Source organism: Benincasa hispida, chromosome 3 (genome assembly GCF_027475165.1).
Source record: "Benincasa hispida cultivar pf3 chromosome 3, pf3_genome.v1.1, whole genome shotgun sequence".
Lineage (NCBI taxonomy): Eukaryota > Viridiplantae > Streptophyta > Magnoliopsida > Cucurbitales > Cucurbitaceae > Benincasa > Benincasa hispida.
In genome coordinates, this window is record NC_143480.1 from 47,239,202 (window position 1) to 47,261,445 (window position 22,244).

The window sequence follows — 22,244 nt, forward strand, 5'->3', positions numbered from 1 at the left end:
ATTGATACGTTGAAGATACATTTTCTTTTTCTTTAAAAAAAATCTAGGATGTAGATAAATTTAGCATACAAATTAATAACAATAGCACAAAATAGAATACAAATACTGAAACACAATACAAAAAAACAACTAAGATGTTGAAGTACAATAGTCAATAAAATGCAATAGAAAAGTGATTCATATTGTAAAGAAGAAGAAGATTAGAAGGAGAAGTATGAAAATAAACGAAGAACTTCTTCATTAAATTGTTGAAAATATCCAAATGGTTTATATTTTGGTGGATTTTGTGGGGACTCAAATGTAAAAATGGAGATTAGATGATTCTAGTCTAGGATTTTGTTCGTTATTTATTTATTTTTCCTTTTAGTTCTAGTCTCAAGTAGTGAGCTTTTTAAATAGGTTGCCTAGTTTTAGATTGGGAAAGATTAGATGAGTTGCTTGTATTTTTTCTTTAAAAAAAGTACGCATAGAAATAAATACATCAAATATGTGTCAGATACGTATCTGGAAAATATCTAGAAGTATCGATATTTGATACGTGCTTGATACGGATTTTTTGCCTCACATGAAGTATCTTTGCTTCATAGGTGGATGGATTAAGCAAATTGACGGCTACTAAACAATCTGATTCAACACCCTGTCGGAAAGAAGGGTGAAAACCTTCTAGAATAGCTTTCATCTCAGGTATAGCTAGGAATTTCAAACTTCCTGAAGAGTCACGACAGACAATTCCAATTCCTAGCATTGAACGAAGGATTCTCGTGCCAAGCAACATCAACATTTATCTTCATCAGATCAGATGGAGGACGAACCCACGACAATACATTCAAACTCTTCGTAGCAGCAAGGACAAAAAGGTAAGACATCAAGACCTTTTATACTTAAATTACATCTGGTTGGTAATATGTTGTATAGTGCTCTCCAAAGGAAGTGTTTAACTTTTTCATGAGTGTCCATTTTCCAAAGATTCTTCTAAAAGGAAGAGTTTAAATAGGAGTATTCCTCTTCAATTAGACCCTTTATGAAAAGATTGTATCCCCTTTTAACAGTGTATATGCCTGTTTTGCCGTAGTGCCAGATGATTTTGTCTTGGATGTTGTTATTCACAGGAATTTTCTTAATACAATTCACATCATCTTCACATAAAAAGTCTTCCAGCTTCTCAACATTCCAGGATTCCCAAGGAATTATAAAATCAACAACTTTGGAATCGGTCATCAGAGTATTAAAGCAAATGAGTTTGAAAAGTGAAGGTTTTGGCAGCCAAGGATCAGTAAACATCATTACATTTCTTCCATTACCAATTCTAAATATGATATCTTTAGTCAGTAGTTCTCTGCCCCAAATCAAACTTTTCCATATAAAAGAGGAACGATTACCAACCTTAGCTTCCAGGATTGAATAATTTTCATAATAGATGCTTTTTAAAACCATAGACATAAGAGAATTAGAATCATCTAGCAGCTTCCAAACTTGCTTGGCAATGGGAGCTTGGTTAAAACCTTCCAAATCACGAAAATTCAGTCCTCCTAGAGTTCCTTTTTTTTTTTTTTTTTTTTTTTTTCAAATTTTCTTTTGAATAAAGCTAAAGTCAGCACATCTACTTCTTGATAATGAGATGGAAGGCCTAGGTAGTGACCAAGATTGTTAACATAAGAGATCCCCAACAAATTGTTGAGAAATTCAGCCCTGTTTTGACTGATATTTGTAGAGAAGAATGAAGGAAATTAAAAACGAGGATTTCCATGAGCAGCGAAAGGAATCATTCTAAATTCCATTCAAATGAACACAAAAAATTACAGTCTTAAAACGAAAACTAGCAGGTCATGCATATACAGAAATTACAGGATGCTAAACGATGATACAAGGGATAGAGGATGCATACCTTTGAAGAACCATTCTTCAAGATTCCCTCGATTAGTCTATAATCATCCAAACGAGCACACGAACGTAATGACTAGAAACACCAACAGCATGAACAACAAACAAACCTAATCGAGTCCAACTTGATTCGTGAACAGAGTGAGGACACCACCACAATGGTTACCTTGGTATTCTTGGTGTGAGAATCCAAGAGTGGTGGGTTTTGTATGATCTTGGCTTGAGGAAGAGACTAGAGAACTATGATCGAGTAGACAATCGAGCAAGTGAGAGATAAGACACTGTCTATCGTATAGACGATGTGCTCGATTGTTTAGTAAATGGCAGCCTATCGTATAGACTTAGCCACTCGATCGTGTAGATACGATCAACTGAATGACTATCGTATAGTCCACTCTAAGCGACCACTTAGCTGATTGACTATCATATAGTCCATTCTAAGCGACTGCTTAGCTGATCGTTTAGTCTCTCTTTACTATCGCTTAGTAAAACACTTTTACTTGATAGCTTGTCACTGTGAGAACTTTCTGAATGAAGTAACTCACTAAAATTTAGGAAAACAATTTTTCTTTTATTTCACGGTTACCATTAAACTATCAATAACCTCCCATTTAATTAGTTATTGGAGAAAAAGTAATTAATTATCATATAATTAATATATTATAAATAAATATGATAACCAACTTACCATATTATATTTATAACCTATAGTTTTAATATTTCATCTCATGAAACATACAAACCATAGTTCTTTTTCTATTTTATGGTACTTAATGTAAATCATATTTACATTAATTCCTCCACTTGATGTATCTCATACATCATACCAATTATATCACATATAATTGAATTTCCTCTTGTCAATTTGAACACTTCAAATTAACCCCAAAATCTGATTCTCAACTTGAATCTATTGAGCTACCAAGGGGACCTTATGGACCTGTAGCTTGAAGCTCCAACGGTACGTGAATAGCTGACTAAACTATTTAGTCACGAGATCTACCATCCGTTAACTGCCAGACACTCCACTAAAGACCAACAGTTGCACTATTCTCACTACAGATATATTTCTGTATCCATATCAACCTATCAACAATGCGATAACCCTTCATAGATCGCTCATAAGTACAATTGGGCCAATTTACCATTTTGCCCCTGTAGTTACATCTAACTCATTAAGTACCACTGATTTCTCTAATGAACAGTAAGTCATAGTCTTACTATGAATGAGTTCTCTCTTCCAAAGAGAGGGTGTGACCACTATATTCAAGACTTGGAATCAGTCTTTAAGAGAGCAATCTATCTACTTACCCCTGCTTTGGGGAAGGAGTGAATTCCTTCTTGTGTAACTGAGTTCCCAGCTCCCAAATCAGACAAATCCCCAAAAAGGTAGGCTTGTTGAGTTGGCAATCTGGTCACTCTCATCCATACTAATCGAAGGACTATCCTCATAGACAGAAGTTTCCAAAACATTGAGGATTAAGGTCATGTCATCTATGGTCGTTTTAGTGAGATGTAAGTCTCAATTATTAACATCGTTATATAAAGAGACGAATCTTCCCATGGTCCGATCTTATACAAACTCTTTGTATAGGACACTCCCGCTTGCATGTCTCCACATGAATGGTCAGGATCAAACCATCTGTAGTAGTTCACAACACTTATAAACCTCTACAAAGCGGGTCGTATCCGTAGTGTCACAAGGATAAGGTATCCCTCCTTTATCCTTATACTACAAACCATTTAGGTTATTACTTAAGGCATGATCTACTTGTATATCTCACATACATGCTTAAGTTTACATAAAATAACCACGAATCTTTGTTTATTGTATATGAGTAAATGCAAATAAAATAACTCTTATTTTATTAATAGCAATGTGTACAAAGTTTACAAACTATGAGATTCAGGGAGAATTAGGACACCAATCCCAACAAAGAGCACAACAGACTTCTGGAAATTGATTTTTTTCCCCCGAGGAAGATTTATAAAGAAATCGAATATCTCTGAGGTTGATTAATTCTCTTTCAGAAGCTTTGCAAAGGACCAAACTATCATCAGCAAAAAGAAGATGTGAGATAGTAGGACTTGAATCACTAAAGCAAAATCTTGACAATGTACCTATGATAATAGCATCCTGCACCAAAGAAGAAGAAACTTCAGTTACAAATAAAAAAAAAATATGGAGATAACGGGTCACCTTCTCTAAGGCCTCGAGAATGTATGATATGGCCTTTAGCTTCTCCATTAATAAGAATAAAAAATCTTGCTGATGAAATGCATCCATGATGAGGGATATCCATGAAGGATCAAAACCAAGCTTTTCCATGACTTGTTAAAGGAATATCCACTCAACTCGGTCGTAAGCTTTACTTAAATCCAACTTTATTACACCTACACCATCTTTTTCCAGCTACACCATCTTTTTCTTTCTTTCTTTTTTTTTTTTTAAAAAAAAAAGATTTTCAAAGCATGTAGGCATTCATCCCCGATTATGACATTGTCTATAATAGCTCTTCCAGGAACAAAGACAGGTTGAGAATTAGAAATCAGAGAATCTAAGAAATGCTTAATTATGTTTGCAATAGCCTTTGTAATAATTTTATATGAAACATTGCAAAGGCTTATAGGTCCCAAATCACCAACTGAAGAATGGTTAGGAATTTTTGAAGAATAATTTGGGTATTGTTTAACGAATTAATTCCTTTCCTATTATTGAAAGATAAGAAGAAAAGAGACAATACAAGGTTTACGTGGAAAACCCTAATACAGGGAGAAAAAACCACGATAGAAAAGTTTTATTATTTAATGTCATACATACAAGAGACTCCAACCTCAGATATAAATAGAATGAGGGGAAACCCTAATTTAGTAGGCATAAAGTAAAAGACAAATATGCCCTTAGGGCTAATGCATCATATTTCAACACTCCCCCTCAAGTTAAGGCGTAGATATCAGCAAGACCCAACTTGCTAACACAAACTTCAAACGTCTGTCTCGGTAATCCTTTAGTAAGAACATCTGTAACCAATTTGACTGAAGGGACATAGGGAATACAGATAACCCCATGGTTTAATTTCTCTTTAATAAAGTGTCTGTCAATTTCAACATGTTTGGTTCTATCATGTTGTACTGGATTGTTGACAACATTGATGGCAACCTTATTATCACAATATAGTTTCATGGACCCGAACTGTCCTGATGAAGATCAGACAAAACTTTCTGTAACCATATTTCTTCACACACTCCCAAGCTCATAGCTCTATACTCTACTTTAGCACTACTTCTGACAACTACACCCTGTTTTTTACTCTGCCAAGTCACCAAATTTCTCCATACAAAGGTACAATATCCCCAGTTTGACTTTCTATCGATCATTGATCTTGCCCAATTTGAGTCAGTATATGCTTCGATGCTCCGTGTGTCACATTTTTTGAAAACTGAGCCCGTCCCTGGGGTGGATTTCAGATATCTCAGAATTCAAGTCACTATTTCCATGTGCTTCTCATACGAACTTTGGATGAACTGACTTACCACACTCACAACATAGGAAATGTCGGGTCTAGTATGAGACAGATAAATAAGTTTTCCTATAAGGCATTGATACCTCTATTTATTTATAAGAACTCCTTCCGTAGTGTTTTGCAGTTTGCCATTGACCTCAATAGGAGTGTCAATGGATTTGCATCCAGTCATTCCTGTTTCCTTTAACAAGTTCAGAGTGTATTTCTGTTGAGACATGGATATTCCTGCTTTCGATTTTTACGACTTCCATCCCGAGAAAATACCTTAGACTACCAAGATATTTATCTCAAATTCGCCTGCCATCCTTTGTTTTAGCTTAACAATTTTTGTCGTATCATCTCATGATAAAATGATATCATCGACATAAACCACCAAAATAGCAATCTTCCCTGAAGTGATTTTTTGGTGAACAATGTATGATCAGAATGCCCTTGAACAAACCCTTGGGATTTAACAAACACTGTGAACCTATCAAACTACGCTCTAGGAGACTGTTTCAACCCATATAAGAACTTTTTGAGTTTGCAAACATGGTTCCCAAATTTAGCTTCGAAACTTGGAGGAGGATTCATGTAAACCTCCTCTTCTAACTCACCATTCAGGAAGGCATTTTTTACATCCAGTTGATGTAGGGACTAATCCTTATTCACGACAACAGACAGAAAAACTCAGATCATGTTGAACTTAGCCACTGGGGAAAAAGTTTCTGAATAGTTAATCTTATACGTCTGAGTGAACCCTTTAGTAACTACTTGGACTTATATCTCTCGAGCATTCCGTTAGACCTATACTTCACTGTGAACACCCATTTGCAACCAACTATCTTATGACCTCTAAGGAGGGCCACTAACTCCCAAGTCTTGTTCACCTCGAGAGTTCTCATTTCTTCCATTACTCCCACTCTCCACTCGGGAACTTCCATGGCTGCATGTACACTGGTAGGTATTGCTAGAGCATCCAGTTGGATAGTGAAAGCCTCAAAAATAGGAAAAAAGTTACTATAGGTCAGAAAACTGTGCATAGGGTACTTTGTACGTGACCTGGTTCCTTTCCTCAGAGCAATTGGCATATCAAGAGTGGTACACTAATTGCCAGTTTTCTTCGGCCTCTCTCCAGTATTAGGATACCGACTCTGCTCAAACGTCTGAGACAATTCTTCATCTTCCTGAGGATCTTCCAGCACCTCATTACCTCCTGTAATTTCAACATTCTTTGAGCTCGTCTCACCATTTTCTATGTGCCCAGACTTCTCTTCAAAAACCTTCTCTAAAACAACAGGATCTTGAACCTGAGCTGGTTCCGATGCTTGGACACTTTCCGATGGAACAACAGAGGTTTCCTGGGTTTCCTTTCTGAGATTCTTCCTATAGTATGTTATCCAGGGCACTTGTCTAGCAGAACCAGATTCGAGACTAGGTAGACTGGGTTTAGAAACATTAGGAATAGGTTCAAGATTGAAATTAATAGATACGGAGTATGTGGAACTATTAGTCTCTTCACTCATGGTCTCATCCTGAAGATGACTAACAGAAAGAATGGTTTATCTTCAAGGAACGTGACATCTATAGTGACAAAGTACTTTCTGGAAGGTAAGTGAAAACATTTATAGTCTCGCTGATGAAGATGATACCCGACAAACAAATACTTTTTAGCTTGTGGGGAAAACTTAGTCCAGTGAGAACCGTGAGTGTGAACGAAAGTTGTACATCCAAACACGCGAAGAGGAACCTCAAGGATAAGACGTGTAGACTGGTAAGACTTTTTAAAGCCTCAAAGGGTGTTTGAAACTTTAGAACATGTGAAGGCATCCTATTAATAAGATGGGCTGCAGTAAGGATCGCATCTCCCCATAGGTACGATGGAAGAGACGCCGGAATCATAAAAGAACGAGCAACTTTAATGAGATGGCGATTTTTTCGTTCAACAACCCTATTTTGTTGTGAAGTATAAGCACAAGAGTTTTGATTGATGCCTTTTGACGTTAAGAATTCCCGGAGGGTGTGATTGACGAACTCACGTCCATTGTCACTCCAAAGAATGGCAATTTCGTATTAAACTTAGTTAAAATAGTGGTATAGAATTGTTGGAAGGTAGATAGGACCTTGAACTTGTCAGTAAGGAGATATACCCATATAAGCCAGGTATGATCATCGATGAACGTGACAAACCATCGTTTAAGTACAGGGTAGAGATGTTTGAAGGACCCCAAACATCATTGTGGATCAAGTGGAAAGGCTATTTAGGTTTATAAGGCTAAGAAACAAAAGAAACACGAGGTTGTTTAGCATGTATACAGACATCACAAGACAAAGAAGAAAATATCACATTGTGGAATAAATGGGGAAACAAATATCTCATATATTGAAAATTTGGGTGTCCAAGACGAAAATGCCACAATAAATAATCTTTTTCATATATAGTAAATAAAGATAAAAGACTAGTCCTAAACAAATTCCTAGAGGAAGCATCTTCAGAAAGGAAATAGAGGCCCCTGTCATATCGGGCAGTACCAATCGTCTTCCCCGAGCTCAAGTCCTGAAACAAAGTAACATCTGGTGAAAAGATAACTCTACAGTTCAAATCTTTTGTTATTTTACTTATTAACAACAAATTATAAGAAATTGTTGGCACATGTAGGACATTCTATAGAATTAATAACAAGTTATAAGAAATTTTTGGCACATGTAGGACATTCTGTAGAATTAATCCCTGAAACGATGACAACCAGACTTTTCCAGCAACAGGAGTGAAGGACCCATCTGCAATTCGAATCCTCTCATTTTCAGCACTCGGATAATACGAGAGGAATCGATCATGAGCTAGTCAAGTGATCGATCGCTCCTGAATTTAGAATCCATTACTCATTCCCTTCAACAAAGAAACTAAAAGATTGAGGAGTACCTGACTGAGCAACTGTTCTGATCCCTATGGTACCTGAATCACTTGGGTTCGTCACTGGAGGTTGTATGGCGCCCTCAATAGATTCACTCACAAGGGCACGACCAGACTTTGACTTGTCATTTGGAGGGCGACGTTTTCCATTAAGAGGTCGACCATGCAGTTTTCAACACTGATCCTTCGTGTTCCATGATTTTTTGCAATGCAATGCTCATATATTGGGGGTGTTTTGCCATTCTGTTTGTTTCCATCAGATCTAGAGGATTTTACCCCAAAGGCAACCGACTCTACAATGGTAACACTAGACACATTCATTGCACTTAATCTATCCTTTTCTAATCAAACCTCTGAATAGACTTCCATGAGAGACGGTATCGGTTTCTGACTTAGTATTCGACTTTGAACCGTATCAAATTTAGGGTGCAATCATGCAAGAAAATAACACACGATCAACATCTTCTATCTTTGAGTACTAAATTTCGTCATGTGGGCAGTTCTAGATGATCTCCCGACATAGATCTATTTCTTGCCATAATAAAGACATCTTGTTGAAGTATGACGTTACATCCATGCTCCCTTGTTTGCACTCATGAATCTGTTTATGTAGAGTATACAGGCGAGATGCGTTCTGACGTCTCGAATATAACTGCCAGACTGCATCCCAAATATCCTGTGCGGTGGCTGAATAGAGCAGGGGTTGCCCAATTTGTGGTTCCATGATACTTATCAACATCGAGCGGAGCAATGAATCCTCTCCCTTCCAGACATGCTCTTGAGGATCCCTAGGGCTTGGTCGTGGTATCTCTCGGTCAAGTACCCAAACTTATGACGTCCCTCAAGGATCATTTTAATTGTTTGGGACCAGGAAAAGTAATTCTGGCCATTCAGCTTCTCTTCTATGATCATCCCTGTAGAGTTTCCTATAGTCCCAGATAAAAGATCAGTAGTAGGAAGAGTAGGAAACATTGTTACCAGATTTTCTGAGTAGATTGGAACACTGGAAGAATCATGGCCATTCAGTTTGGCTCCAAGGGCGGCCATCTGTTGTTGGAGACTAGGTAATTGCTGTTGAAGTTCCCCATGGCATTCAAATCTGGGATGTTTCTGTCCATAGGGAATGGAATTTTCTCCAATAGAATCACCCATTCGAAACTAAGGTTGAACCAAGTATACGTAAGGGAGAAGCTATCCACCATGGTGCTGTGGAAAGGAGGATGTTGCTGGAACTCCAATAATGGCAAACGGAGATTGCCCACGGTCGATGTTGCTCCTAGATGGTTGCGAAGTTTGATAGTGAGAGGATGGCTTGGCGATCGGCTGTGAACTGGAAGCAAAGGCATCGATCTGACCCGACCTGGTGGTTGGAGCAAAACCATGGGAAGTGTCTAAAGCAAACCGATAGATTACGAAGTTAAAGCAACCCCGTCGGCAGCGTTTGGCTAGAACGAACCATATTGCTAGAGCTGGGAGGCATTCGGTGCACTGGCTGGAACGAACCCATTAGGTGTCTGAGTAAATCGCGATCTAGCTAGGTTGAGAATGCTCAGCAGCGCGATTCCAAGGGATGGGTTTAAGAAATCTGGCGGCGCGACTCTAGGGCCTGGTCGTGGTTACGCCAGGTTCAAGATGGTCCGGAGATATCAATCCACGGCTACTTGAATCATAGCCATATTAGTTGTGTCTGCCATTGTTCCCTCACCTACCAAGTTTGATGATTGAATTTCTTCTATCGGGGCTAGAGTTTCATCACCTTGCTCTGATACCATATTGAAAGATAAGAAAAAAAGAGACAAGACAAGGTTTACGTGGAAAACCCTAATACAGGGAGAAAAGGCCACAATAGAAAAGTTTTATTATTTAATGTCATATGTACAAGAGACCCCAATCTCAGATATAAATAGAATGAAGGGAAACCCTAATTTAGTAGGCATAAAGTAAAAGACAAATATGCCCTTAGAGTTAATGCATCATATTTCAACACCTATCATTTACAACTTCTAATTATTGTTATATTGTACATTTGTTTACTATATTTTATTATCTATGATAAAAAATAACCGAATATCCATCGAACCTAAAGCTTTCGTCGAAAACATTCGATGGATAGCCACCTCCATATCCTTGGAAGTGAAATGAGATAACAATTTTTTCATTCATTTCCTTTGTAAATTTAGGTTGGATGGCTTTCAAGACATTCTCAATGATTAGGATTTAATGATGTAAAGATGTCCTCAAAGTATGAAACAAAGATGTTTTCAATCATTGTTGGGTCGGCACTCAAAACATCTTGATGATCCATAATGGTAATGATTTCATTCTGCTTCCTCCTTATAGTAGCTTTTTTATGAAACCATCTAGAATTTTGATCTCCCTATTGAAGCCAATTCTCCTTTGATCTTTGCTTCCAATAAATTTCATCCTCTTCAAGCAATCAATCAAGTTCAAACTCCAGGCTATGAACTTGGTGAAATCAATATAAGGACAGTGGTCATGTTCCAGCTTAAGTTCTCGTTTGCATTTAGAAATTCTATTTCTTTTGTTATTCAGAACATTTCCCCCCATTTACGGAGAACCTTTGAGCAGATAGAAAAATTGCTTTCAAGAGATGACTGGGTTAATATTCCGTTGTTCCAGTTACAAGAAGACCATATAATCTCCTTGCATTCCTCATGTAAGGTTTAGGCTTCTTCAAATTTCAATGACATGTTCCTACTCTTGTTTTTTCTTAGTCTAGTGTTTTCCAGGTTGCATACATTTGTCTATGATTGAACCAGCCAAATCAAGATGAAAGATATTTAGATTAGAAAAAAGATCCTCAAAGGTAGCATTACATAGAAAACGATCAAGTCTTCCAAATTTTGATACCACATCAACTTGACCAAGTGAAATCCATGCCAGAATAACCCAAGTCTTTGAGTGCACAATCATCAATCACGTCTCTGAATCTTTCCATAATCATATTGGCTCAAAAAGGACCACCATGATTTTCATAATTCCATAAGATTTCATTAAATTCACCACCTATAATCCTTAAGGTCAAGAGTGAGGTTGTTATGTGGGCTGGATCTTGGCATCTCATTAACATCTTCTAGTTCGTCAAGGACAGAAGTCAATGGATTTTGGACATTGCATTCTTTATCATTCAAGGTGTTTATTAACTTTCTCATCGTGAATGTCTTCAAATTTGTCGTTTGGTCGATCTTTATCGTTTGCCAGCGTTAATTTCCTCCTTTCATCCATCAGTACATTAGTATCTTAAGATCATTCGGATAGAGAACATATTAAAAACATTTCAATAAAATTTCTATTTTAAAAATAATTTTGAAAGCCTTAAGATTAAATAATAATTACTCACAAATTAGACGACGTCGTCATTACACGGCTCAATAGTCATCGTCTTCCCAACCAAAGCTACCTAAAAGAAAAGCATTCTAAATCAGCGGCCATCCGACAGAATAGACTCCGCAACCGACGAAGAACTCGTCACATTCCTTTCCGTCGATAACGGATAAGACACCGTAAAATCGTCCAACCCATCGTCATCGCCGTTGCGAGGCCTCAAATTGAAAAACCCACTTCCGGAGAGGCGCCACCGGAGCGAAGAGAGGTCCGGCAGTGGCGCAGCGGCCTCCAAATACTGCAAAACCTGGTGCATTGTGGGGCGAACTGAGGGTGAGTAGTGGGAACAGAGCAAGCCAAGCTTGAGAACCAATTCAAGCTGTGAAGGTTCGAAATTTCCTCCCAATTTGGGATCAACGGTTTGGAGAATGTGGCCGTTTATCCAACAAGAGAACACCCAATCCATTAAAATGAAATCGTCGGCATCTTCTTGAGGGTGAATTGGCCTTCTTCCACAGGCCACTTCTAAAAGAAATGCCCCAAATGCATAAACGTCTGTTCTTGTTGTGGCTCTCCCTGTTCTTATGTGCTCTGGCGCTAGATACCTGTGTTCCACAATCATCACTCTTTTTAGTTTTAGATTAAACAATTTCTAAATTTTCAAAATCTCTAATATTTCTTTCAAATTTCAATTTTGGAGAAATAATATTTAAAGCTCAAGAACTCAGAAGCCATGTTTGAGATTATGAATAAAATGGTTAAAATCCCTTTCAATTGAAATTTTAAAGATTTAAAAACGTGTTTTAAAATGATTTTAAAAATAACAAAAGAGATATTGACGATTTTAAAATTATTCTCAATTATTTGATATAAAATCAAATATTTTGGAGCCCTACACTTTTCAAAATTCAAGGGCTAAATAGGTTTGTATCTTAACCTTTTATTTATTTTATTTTCAATGCAATCCTTTTAGTTTTATATTACAACTTTCTAATATTTTTTTGGTGTTATATGTGTGAACTTTTAAAATTTTAAAATTTATCTTTATTCATTCATCTTTAGACATGATACTAAAAAGTTTAGGTTTCAAATTTATTTGGATCAATAAAACTTTCAAATCTCAAAGTTTAAAGGCTAAATTTGTAATTAAGCCTTCTAATTTTTAAGTTCAATTATGAGTTTGGTACTTAATGGTAAAAGATTTTGTTTAGTAAATTTTCTCTTAAGTTTAACAATCATGAATGAGATTGAACCATCAATATTTAGAAAAATAATAGGTGTCTTTATTTGTTAAGATATATTTGAATTGATGGTGTCTAATAAAATTTTAAACTTTTAATTTTAAGCATAATTTCTCTTAATTTATTACCATGATTTGTATATTTCTTAAATAGAAGAGTTGAATTCTTAGTAAATTCCAAAAACAAAAATAATTTTTTTTAAAACTATTTTGGTTAGTTTTCAAATTTTGTTTTGATTTTTTAATATTAAATTTTCTCTTAAGTTTAACAATCATGAATGAAAGACTGAGCCATCAACATTTAGAAAAATAATAGGTGTCTTTATTTATTAAGATATGTTTGAATTGATGGTGTCTAATAAATTTTTGAACATTTAATTTTGTGTATAACTTCTCTTAATTTATTACCATGATTTGTATATTTCTTAAATACAAGAGTTGAATTCTTAATAAAATTTCAAAAATAAAAATAAGTTTTTTTTTTATTAATTGTTAAATTTTGATTTGATTTTTTAAAATATTAGAAAAAATAGATAACAAATATTGAGTTAAAATAAGTATTTGTAGACTTAATTTTGAAAATGGTAAAATAAATAATTACCAAGCACGATAATTGATTAAAACTTTGAAAAGATAATGTTTTATTTTTACTTATATATACACACATAAAGATATTTTGAGGTAGTCGAAGAATTACTATCTACTCTTGATGAAGCAACATTTTTCTTTCAACATTAAATAAACAATTTGAAAGTTTGACAAAAAAAAAAAAAGTTTACTTTTTAAATGTCAAACACCAAAATCTTACCTTTAAGATATTCAAATATGAAATGGAGAAAATTTGAAAGTTTAGACCATAGATAACAATTTTCTTTATAACTTTTCCTAGAAGATATAGGAAAACAAGGGAAGAATATTTTTGAAAAAGTATAAAAAGATTTATATATAAATCCTATAAAAACAAGGGCAAAACTATAAAATATTAAACCTAATAAAAAATAAATTTAAAATTCAAAGAAAAAAAACGTAACGTTTTAAAATTAAGAAATCAAATAGAAATTAAATTCAAAATTTAAGATTAAAATTGTAACATATTGAAACTTAAAGATCAAAATTAATCTCAAATTTAGTAATCAAAAATGTATTTTTTTTTCTAAAAGCAATTTAAGTTATACCTAAAGTAAAAAAACATTACAAAACTTTCCAAATTTTTTTTAAAAAAAACAAAATTTTCAATTTTCAAACCAAAAATCAATATATATAAAAGTTGTATCAATTTTAATCCTAAATTTTTAGTTTCATCTATTTAAACCTCAGACATGGAAAATTGTATCTATTTTGACCTTAAATTTTTAATTTAAACTTAAATTCTAGTTGATTGTGTCAATTTTAATCCTAATAAAACTTACTAGATGATGTAAAATGTTACAATTATTCAAATTTGAGATTTAAAGGGATGAAATTGAAAGTTTATATATATATTTTTTTTTAAAAAAAAAAGTTCAATATTTAAATGAATAGAATCAAAAGTTTAGAGTTAAAAGATTGATAAAAGAGTCAAATTCAACTAAAAAAAATAAAAAAAATAAATAAAGATTAAGAAAGTAAATGGAATTGAAGAACAAACCCAAGAGTTCCAACGACGTGGGTGGTTCGAGGATCAGCGCCACGGTCATACATTTTAGCCAAACCAAAATCCCCCAATCTTCCATTAAATTCATCATCAAGCAACACATTACTCGCCTTCACATCTCTATGAATCACCACTTTCTCGCACTGTTCATGAAGATAAAACAGCCCCGACGCCACCCCTTTTATTATCTCAAATCTCTGTTCCCAATTTATCGTAATTTCTGGCCACTCATGTAAATACGAGTCCAAGCTTCCATTCTTCATGTAATCATACACCAAAAACAGCTCCCCTTTCCGCCGGCAATACCCCAACAGCGCCACCAAGTTCCGGTGTCGGAGCCGCCCTACACTCACTATCTCCGCCACGAATTCCTTCATCCCCTGTCTCGATTCATGAGAGATTTTCTTCACTGCAACTTCCATCTTTGAATTTGGTAATACCCCTTTGTAAACTCTACCGAATCCACCAAATCCCAGAAATTCCTTTTCCCTGAATCCCTTTGTTGCTCTGTATAAATCCTTGTATTTGAATCTTTGTGGTCCGTATTCCAGCTCCCAATCCTCTAGAATCTCTCCGAATTTTCGTCTCCGGTATATGAAATAAATTACCCCCGAAACTGTCATTGAAGCTGCTGAAACAGAAATCAACGGTAAACCGACCGTCAAGAATTTAGATCGTCTCTGTTTTTTTCCCGGCCGAGATGGAAGATTGGGGAGTTGAGATAGAGCAAGCCTCTGCGCTTCGCCATTGACGCTGAAACTCCAAGCTAAAACGTAATGCGACGTCGTAATGGAGCCTGTCGACGATGAGAATCCGACGTACATGATATCGTTGATGACCGACGATAAGTCGCGCCGGTAAGATAAAAGGGGAATTTTGGGTTTATCTCTGATTTCAATTGGAGCTAAAGTAACGTTAATTTGCTTTTCAAAACCGTCGTATTCAACCCAAACTTGCATGGGTTCACCACTGATTAACGTCAAATTCCTAAAGTCGCTGTCAACCCAATACCCTGCTCGCTCCGCCTTCTCCGATACTAGTCCGTTTATGTTGATTCCGACATGGTTCTTGTTGATGTCTCTAAGATCAAGATTCTGAATCGTGTCGAGTTCAACAGCGAAGACGTGATTCGTTTCGTTCCCGTTATTGGACTCGTTGAATAGACCGAGGCTTTCGCTCGGCCGAGCTCCGGGGAGACCGCTCGTTGGAGAAACGACGAAGGCGATTCCATGGCCGCCGAGATCGTCGTATTCTGAGATTATGGCGAAGACGAAAGTTGCAGAGAAGGAGGAAACTGAGGAACTGTTTGATGGGGTTTTGAAGGAAATGGAATTTGGGTAAAAGGCGTGGCCAATTTGTTGGTCGTAGTCGTTGGTGAGCTTCAAAAGGCCATTGGAGGTTACTTCGGCAACGCCGTCGAGAAAGAGATCGCCGGAGTGGAAGCCATTGAAGGTGAAGCTTTGATCTCCAGAAGATAATGAAATGAAAATCAAAAGAATTAAGGTGAAGAAGACAATCGCCGCCATTGTCTCTTCTTATGAAGTTTGTATCTCTCTGGTTTGTATATTATTTGTATCGGTAGATTTTCAAGCTCGGGGAACGACGTGAGTGAACGGGAGTCATCTTATTTCTTGTCAACGAATTTGACTTGGTATTAATCGTAGCGACTTGGTATTAATCGTAGCCGTTCAAAGGTTCAGCTTCAACAGTCTAGATTCTAACCATGGCACCCACTACGGCCCGTTTGGATATTTATGGGTAGGGTAAATCTAAAATTTAAATTTCTGTTGTGTTTTAGATATGCAAAATAATAATAATTAAAATATTGAAGTTAAATTTATGTGTTTATTTTACCTATTATAAACACTAATTTTTTTTTTTATTTAAAAATAATATTTAATTACCTGTAGAAAAACTAGTCATGAATTAAATTTTGCATAATTTAGTATATTGTTATATTAATTACTTATTTAATTATTAAAATGTAAAATTAAATAAATATTTTAAGCACTCAACTGCGCTCATACTATTAACATATATTTAATAATTAATTAAAACTAATTAGTAATGATTATTAAATCTAATTATTAATTAATTAAGTTATGTTTTTTTATTATTATTATTATTGTTCATCTATAAAAGTTTTAATCTACACAGAGAGTGCATGTCTAAAAGATTTTTAAAATTCGCTGAATTTGTAATATACAAATTTTAAAAAGTAAAATTCGGTAAAACAAACCAAAAATATTAGCAAAATGGGGTTTGATAAAGTAAAAAAACCAAGTTCAATATCCATGAAATAATTTCTTGCATATTATATTGTTTGATTCAATTCCACAAATAATAAACAAGATCTTTTTTCAAAAAAAAAAAAAAAAATCTAAAACGTGAAAACTTTTTGACCAAGAATAAATATTAAAAATTGAACTTGAGTTGTCCCAAAGTTTACTTTTTAGATTAAAATATCACTGTGATAGTTGTATGTTCAATTTTAATCTTGGTATTTTTAAATATTTTATTTAGTTTACGCATTTTTTATAAATCTTAAATTCAATTCCAAAATTTATTTTTCGCGGAAATTAGTTTAATAATAAAAATAATTTTCATGAAAAAAAAATAATAATAAAACACATCTTTAAAATTTATAGTAAAAATATTAATAAGACAATTTTTTTTAGAACAATAATCCATAGGAACTAAATTTAAGATTTACTAAAAGAAAATATTGAAATTATATAATTAATAATATGTAAATTAAATTTCAACAAATTTCGCAAAAAATAATAGGACAAATATCAATTTATATCTCTAAAGTTTACAGTTATATCAATTTAAACCATAAACTAAGAATTGTATCAATTTAAACCCTAAGTTTTAGAGGTTGTATCAATTTAAACCCTGAATTTTTAGAATTGTATCAATTTAAACCCTGAATTTTTATAGATATATGAATTTAAACCTAAACTTTCATGAATATATCCAAATAAAATACAATGAAGGGTTTAAGTTGATACGATTGTAAAAGTTCAGGGTATAAATTGACCTTATAAAAGGTCAGAGATTAAATTGATACAATTATTAGTTTGGGGTTTATATTGATACAACCCTCAAAGTTCAGGGTTTAAATTGATGCAATTAATAGTTTAAGGTTTAAATTAAAACAACACACAAAGTTCAGAGGTATAAATTAATATTTGTCCAAAATAATATTTTAACATATTTTATATCACCTCATCCATATCTAGGACTTTATTTAAAGTCGCGTATATAAATTTTGTACCAGAAGCTATTTTTGGCCACCTAAGAAAAGTATATAACTATTGGTGAACTTGAGGAGAACACATATACCAATAAAATATAATACTAAAATAAATATAATATAATATAATATAATAATAATTATAAATAAATATTAAAATAAATTAAACATAATATATAAATATATGAAATAAATAAATAACAAAAGTAAATAAAATAAAAAAATGGAATTCTCCACTTTCTCCAATCTTTTTGGATTTTGCCCAATGTTTGTCTTCTAGAACCTACCAAATACCACTACTTATAGGTAGTTTGGCAAGTAGAAGGTAAATTACATGGACACCAATAATGTATAATGTTGAGACATATAGACAATATTTTAGGAAATGAGGGCATAACACAGTCAATGGACACTAAGCATGAGTATCTAATGGTAATCTATTATCATAATATTTATAATACTCCCCCTTAGATGTCCATTATATATATGAAATATGTCTCGTTAAAACTTTACTAAAAAAAACCTGTTGGAAAAAAAATCCTAGTGAAGGAAAAATAGTATATATTTTATATAATCTAATACTTTTAAAAAGAATACAATATATTTACTCCCCCTCATGGAAACATCACTTGAGATCCCAGAGTCGCCGCATTTCAATATTGTGCATCAATTTCTCAAAGGTTGTGGTTGGTAATGATTTTGTAAATAAGTCTGCTAGGTTATCCTTCGAACAAATTTGTTGGACAAAGATGTCACCATTTTCTTCTAGATCATGGGTGTAGAAAAGCTTTGGTGAAATATGCTTTGTTCTATTTCCTTTAATATATCCTTCTTTGATTTGGGATATGCATGTTGTGTTGTCTTTGTATAATATCATTGGAAGATTTTTACTAGAAGACAAAACACATGTTCCACGAATGTGTTGAGTCATTGATCTTAGCTATATTCTTCGAATAGCCCCATGAATTGCAAGAATTTCAGCATGATTTGAGGAAGTAGCCTTTATGGCCTGTTTCCCTGATCGTCATGTTATAAAAATTCTTCTTCATGCACTAAGTAACATGGTTAAGATCTAGCTTGTATGAGTTAGATAACTAATCTGCATATTCAAAACCAACTAGATCATAATTAGATTTATTAGAATAAAATAAATCAATGTAAACTAATTTCTCAAATAAAACGTACCATATGTTTAACTCTACTCCATTATCCTCATTTTGGAGGAATATCATATATATGTAATGAAATTACTGAAAAATACTCTTAAATGCAATGTATAAACTAGTCAAGTTATATAAGTGCACTTATTTCTCAAAATTTATGATTCTTCAGTACCTAACATTCTTCATCATCTTTCTGAGATTTGATGATATATCCTTTTCATATTGAGTGAATGAACCACCATAGGAGTATTTGATGATGTACATAATCCACGAAAGATTTTTAATCTATAAATTGATGCAATTCCATTTGCTCTATGCTTTATTTGCAAGTTAAGACAAACTTTATCATCTCAATTTCTTTCTTTAGAAATTCTATTGTCTTTGAAATCTCTTCAGGAGTTTCTTCTCAAATCATCAACATATAGTAAATCTCAGATTGTGATTTCTTTATAAAAGGATATGACAAATATGGTTATTTTTGTATTCTCATACCAACAAATATTGAATAAGATGATTATATCACATTCGTCAGGAATATTTTATAAGAATCTATATGATATATATATGATTCTCTAATATTTGAATTATAAGATTATGATATCTTTAATTCTTCAGGAATTTTCATAAATAAATATCATTATTAAGAGATTCATATAAATGTGGTATGACTACATCCATAAGATGTATATTAAACTTTTCATACACAGTCAGATAAATTGAATATCTCATGGTATTGTATATCGACCATTAGAGAATAAGTTTTCTCATAATTAATACCAGTCTATTGCGAGAATTATTATATGTTTTCTTGAATTGTAAATATGTCTAGATTTATGAATTTTAGGTTCATTGTTGCATATGTTACAATTATTCGTATATGAGCATAATATATTCTAGAAGATAAAGTAGACAACTCTTCTAATATACGTTTTTCATATGAGACGGTAGATATGAAATAAAGATACTCCATATTAGTCTTTCTATCAGTCTCAATATGATAACCATTGCAATGTATATATTTAAGACTAAGTAGATTTCTCTTTGATTGACTAGAGAGCAATGCATTGTTGTTCGTAAATTTTGTTTCTCTAGACAAAATAATATTTGCTTTTCCAAAGCCTTATTGCAGAACCTGATATTGTATTAACTTTTGCTTACAATATTGTCAATTTGGAAAAATATTTTTTACTTGTAAGTATTGTATGTGTAGTTGCACTATCTGCCAGACATAAATCTTCTTTATTCATTTTTTAGTCACCCAACATATGAAAATGATCCAGATTCTTCATTAAAAATAAATAAATAAAAATAAGAAAAACAACACTTGGAATATACAAAATTTAATATTAACCAATGAAAAAACGTGAAAATAAAATAATAAAAAAAAAGGACTACAGTAACATTAAATATTCTCAAAATAATAATAATAATAAAAAAAAGCTTGTTATGCCATCAATTGTGCCAATTTTATCTTTAGGAGATTTGAAAAAATGTGTCACATCCAAGATGGGTAAAATATCTCATTATCCTGATATGCAAAATTTGCTTCCACATTTCCCCTTTTTCCTTTGAGGTTTGATAGAGATCAATTAAGTGTTTTGACGTACTACAGGTATATGATCACTGCCTAGTCATTCTACATCGGAAGCATTTATTTTAACACTTTTTAAACTCTTATTTGTTGAGTTTTTTCTTTGTGATCATCATTTTGTGTTGTTCTTTTGAAATTTGAATGATTAGAATGACTACCACGAAAATAATAATTATTTTTCTTCTGTGCCACAGTCACAGCCTCGACTGTGACCACGACCTCGAACATGGTCAAAATTGATGATTTTTCATTAATAACTCGTTATTTTGTTCGATCACGAGAAGACATGAAATTAGTTTAGAATACTGTTAAAAACCCTTCTCTCGATATTGCTACTACAGGAGCATATTCAAAATGTAAAAAATATCTTCTCTAACATATTGATTTAAAATTTTGGAGCCTCAAGTGCATCCATTTACGACGAGCTTTAGGAATTTTTTTTTTCGATGATCACATTTTTATGGCATCCAGATATATTTTGGCATCAAATACTAATGACAAATAATTATTACCATTAATATCAAAGGCTACAAATTCTAATTTTATAATATTTTCATAGTAACGCTATTACAAAATATTATACTTATACTAGAAATTTAATATATATATATATATATATATATATAATATGTAAAACAACATTTAATTTTATTAATTATAACAAAGGAGAAAAACCGACATACCTTTAAGACCCACCTTTAGCGAGGAAAACGATAGAAACTTGTGCTGATAACGTGGTGTAAACTTGAGAAGTACAACGAGAACAAAGATACCAATAAGATATAATATGGTATAATAATAAAATAAATAAATAAAACATAATATATAAATATATGAAATAAATAAATAACAAAAGTAAATAAAATAAAAACGATGGATTTCTTTACTTCTACGACCTTTTTGGATTTTGTCCAATCTGTCTTCCAAAATTCACAAAATGCCACTATTTATAGACAATTTGGCAAGTAAAAGGTGGATTACATAAACACTAATAATATGTAATATTGACACACATGGACAACACTTTGAAAAATGAAGACATGACACATAGTCAATGGTCACTAAACATGTCCATCTAATGGACATCTATTATCATAATATTTATAATAATAACATATATATCAAATGACTTCTCGTGTTAGAAAACTAAATTCTAATATTAAAATATGCATGTTGACCCATAAATGAATACAAATATATTATTTACTTTCTAAGGCACTCTTAAATTAAGTATTATATGGATCAACTGGTTTAGACATATATTTTTTAAAAAAGATTTAGACATATGTTTTTACTAAAAAAAATTAGATTTTTTTGTATGTTAATAATATTTTGGAAAACGAGTTATAATTACCTAATAGATTTGAAATTCATTAGAAAAATATTGTTTTTTTTTTAATCATCTCGTATTATCAAAATGTGATTTTTTTTTTTAATTTACAAATTTTTGCATTTGAAAACACAAGGAATTATAAAAATATTAAAAAGAATATTACACAATGGGGGATGCATCACATTTTCAAAAGCGTGGAATAGATTTTGACCTTCAAAATACAAGGAAAGAGTCCGTGAGGTCTCCTTTCTCGTATTTTGGAGGGAATTTAATGGGGTTTATTTATTTATTTTCATATTTATGCGTAAGATTTTTTTTTTAATATTTTGTAATTCCTTTTTTAAATTGGATTTGTAAAAAAAATTGATCATTTCATTTTAAA

General features: G+C 33.0%; 1 protein-coding gene across 3 annotated transcripts; it reads right to left on the reverse strand.

Annotated features, from left to right (window-relative positions):
- Window positions 1-7,748: 7,748 nt before the first annotated feature.
- LOC120072910 (L-type lectin-domain containing receptor kinase IV.2-like) lies at window positions 7,749-16,425 on the reverse strand. 3 transcript variants are annotated; one of them, XR_005480626.2, is made up of 3 exons: window positions 14,511-16,425; window positions 11,660-12,248; window positions 7,749-7,941 (listed from the first exon to the last, which is right to left on the reverse strand). XR_005480626.2 is itself a non-coding variant. In XM_039025440.2 (2 exons), the coding sequence occupies exons 1-2, from the start codon at window positions 16,040-16,042 to the stop codon at window positions 11,741-11,743; spliced, it is 2,040 nt and encodes a 679-aa protein (XP_038881368.1). In that variant the 5' UTR covers window positions 16,043-16,425; the 3' UTR covers window positions 11,586-11,740. The 3 variants fall into 3 exon arrangements, 1 of the variants encoding a protein (XP_038881368.1); XR_005480625.2 differs by lacking the exon at window positions 7,749-7,941 and adding an exon at window positions 11,084-11,558; XM_039025440.2 differs by lacking the exon at window positions 7,749-7,941 and having other exon boundaries at window positions 11,586-12,248.
- Between the last annotated feature and the right edge of the window lie 5,819 nt (window positions 16,426-22,244).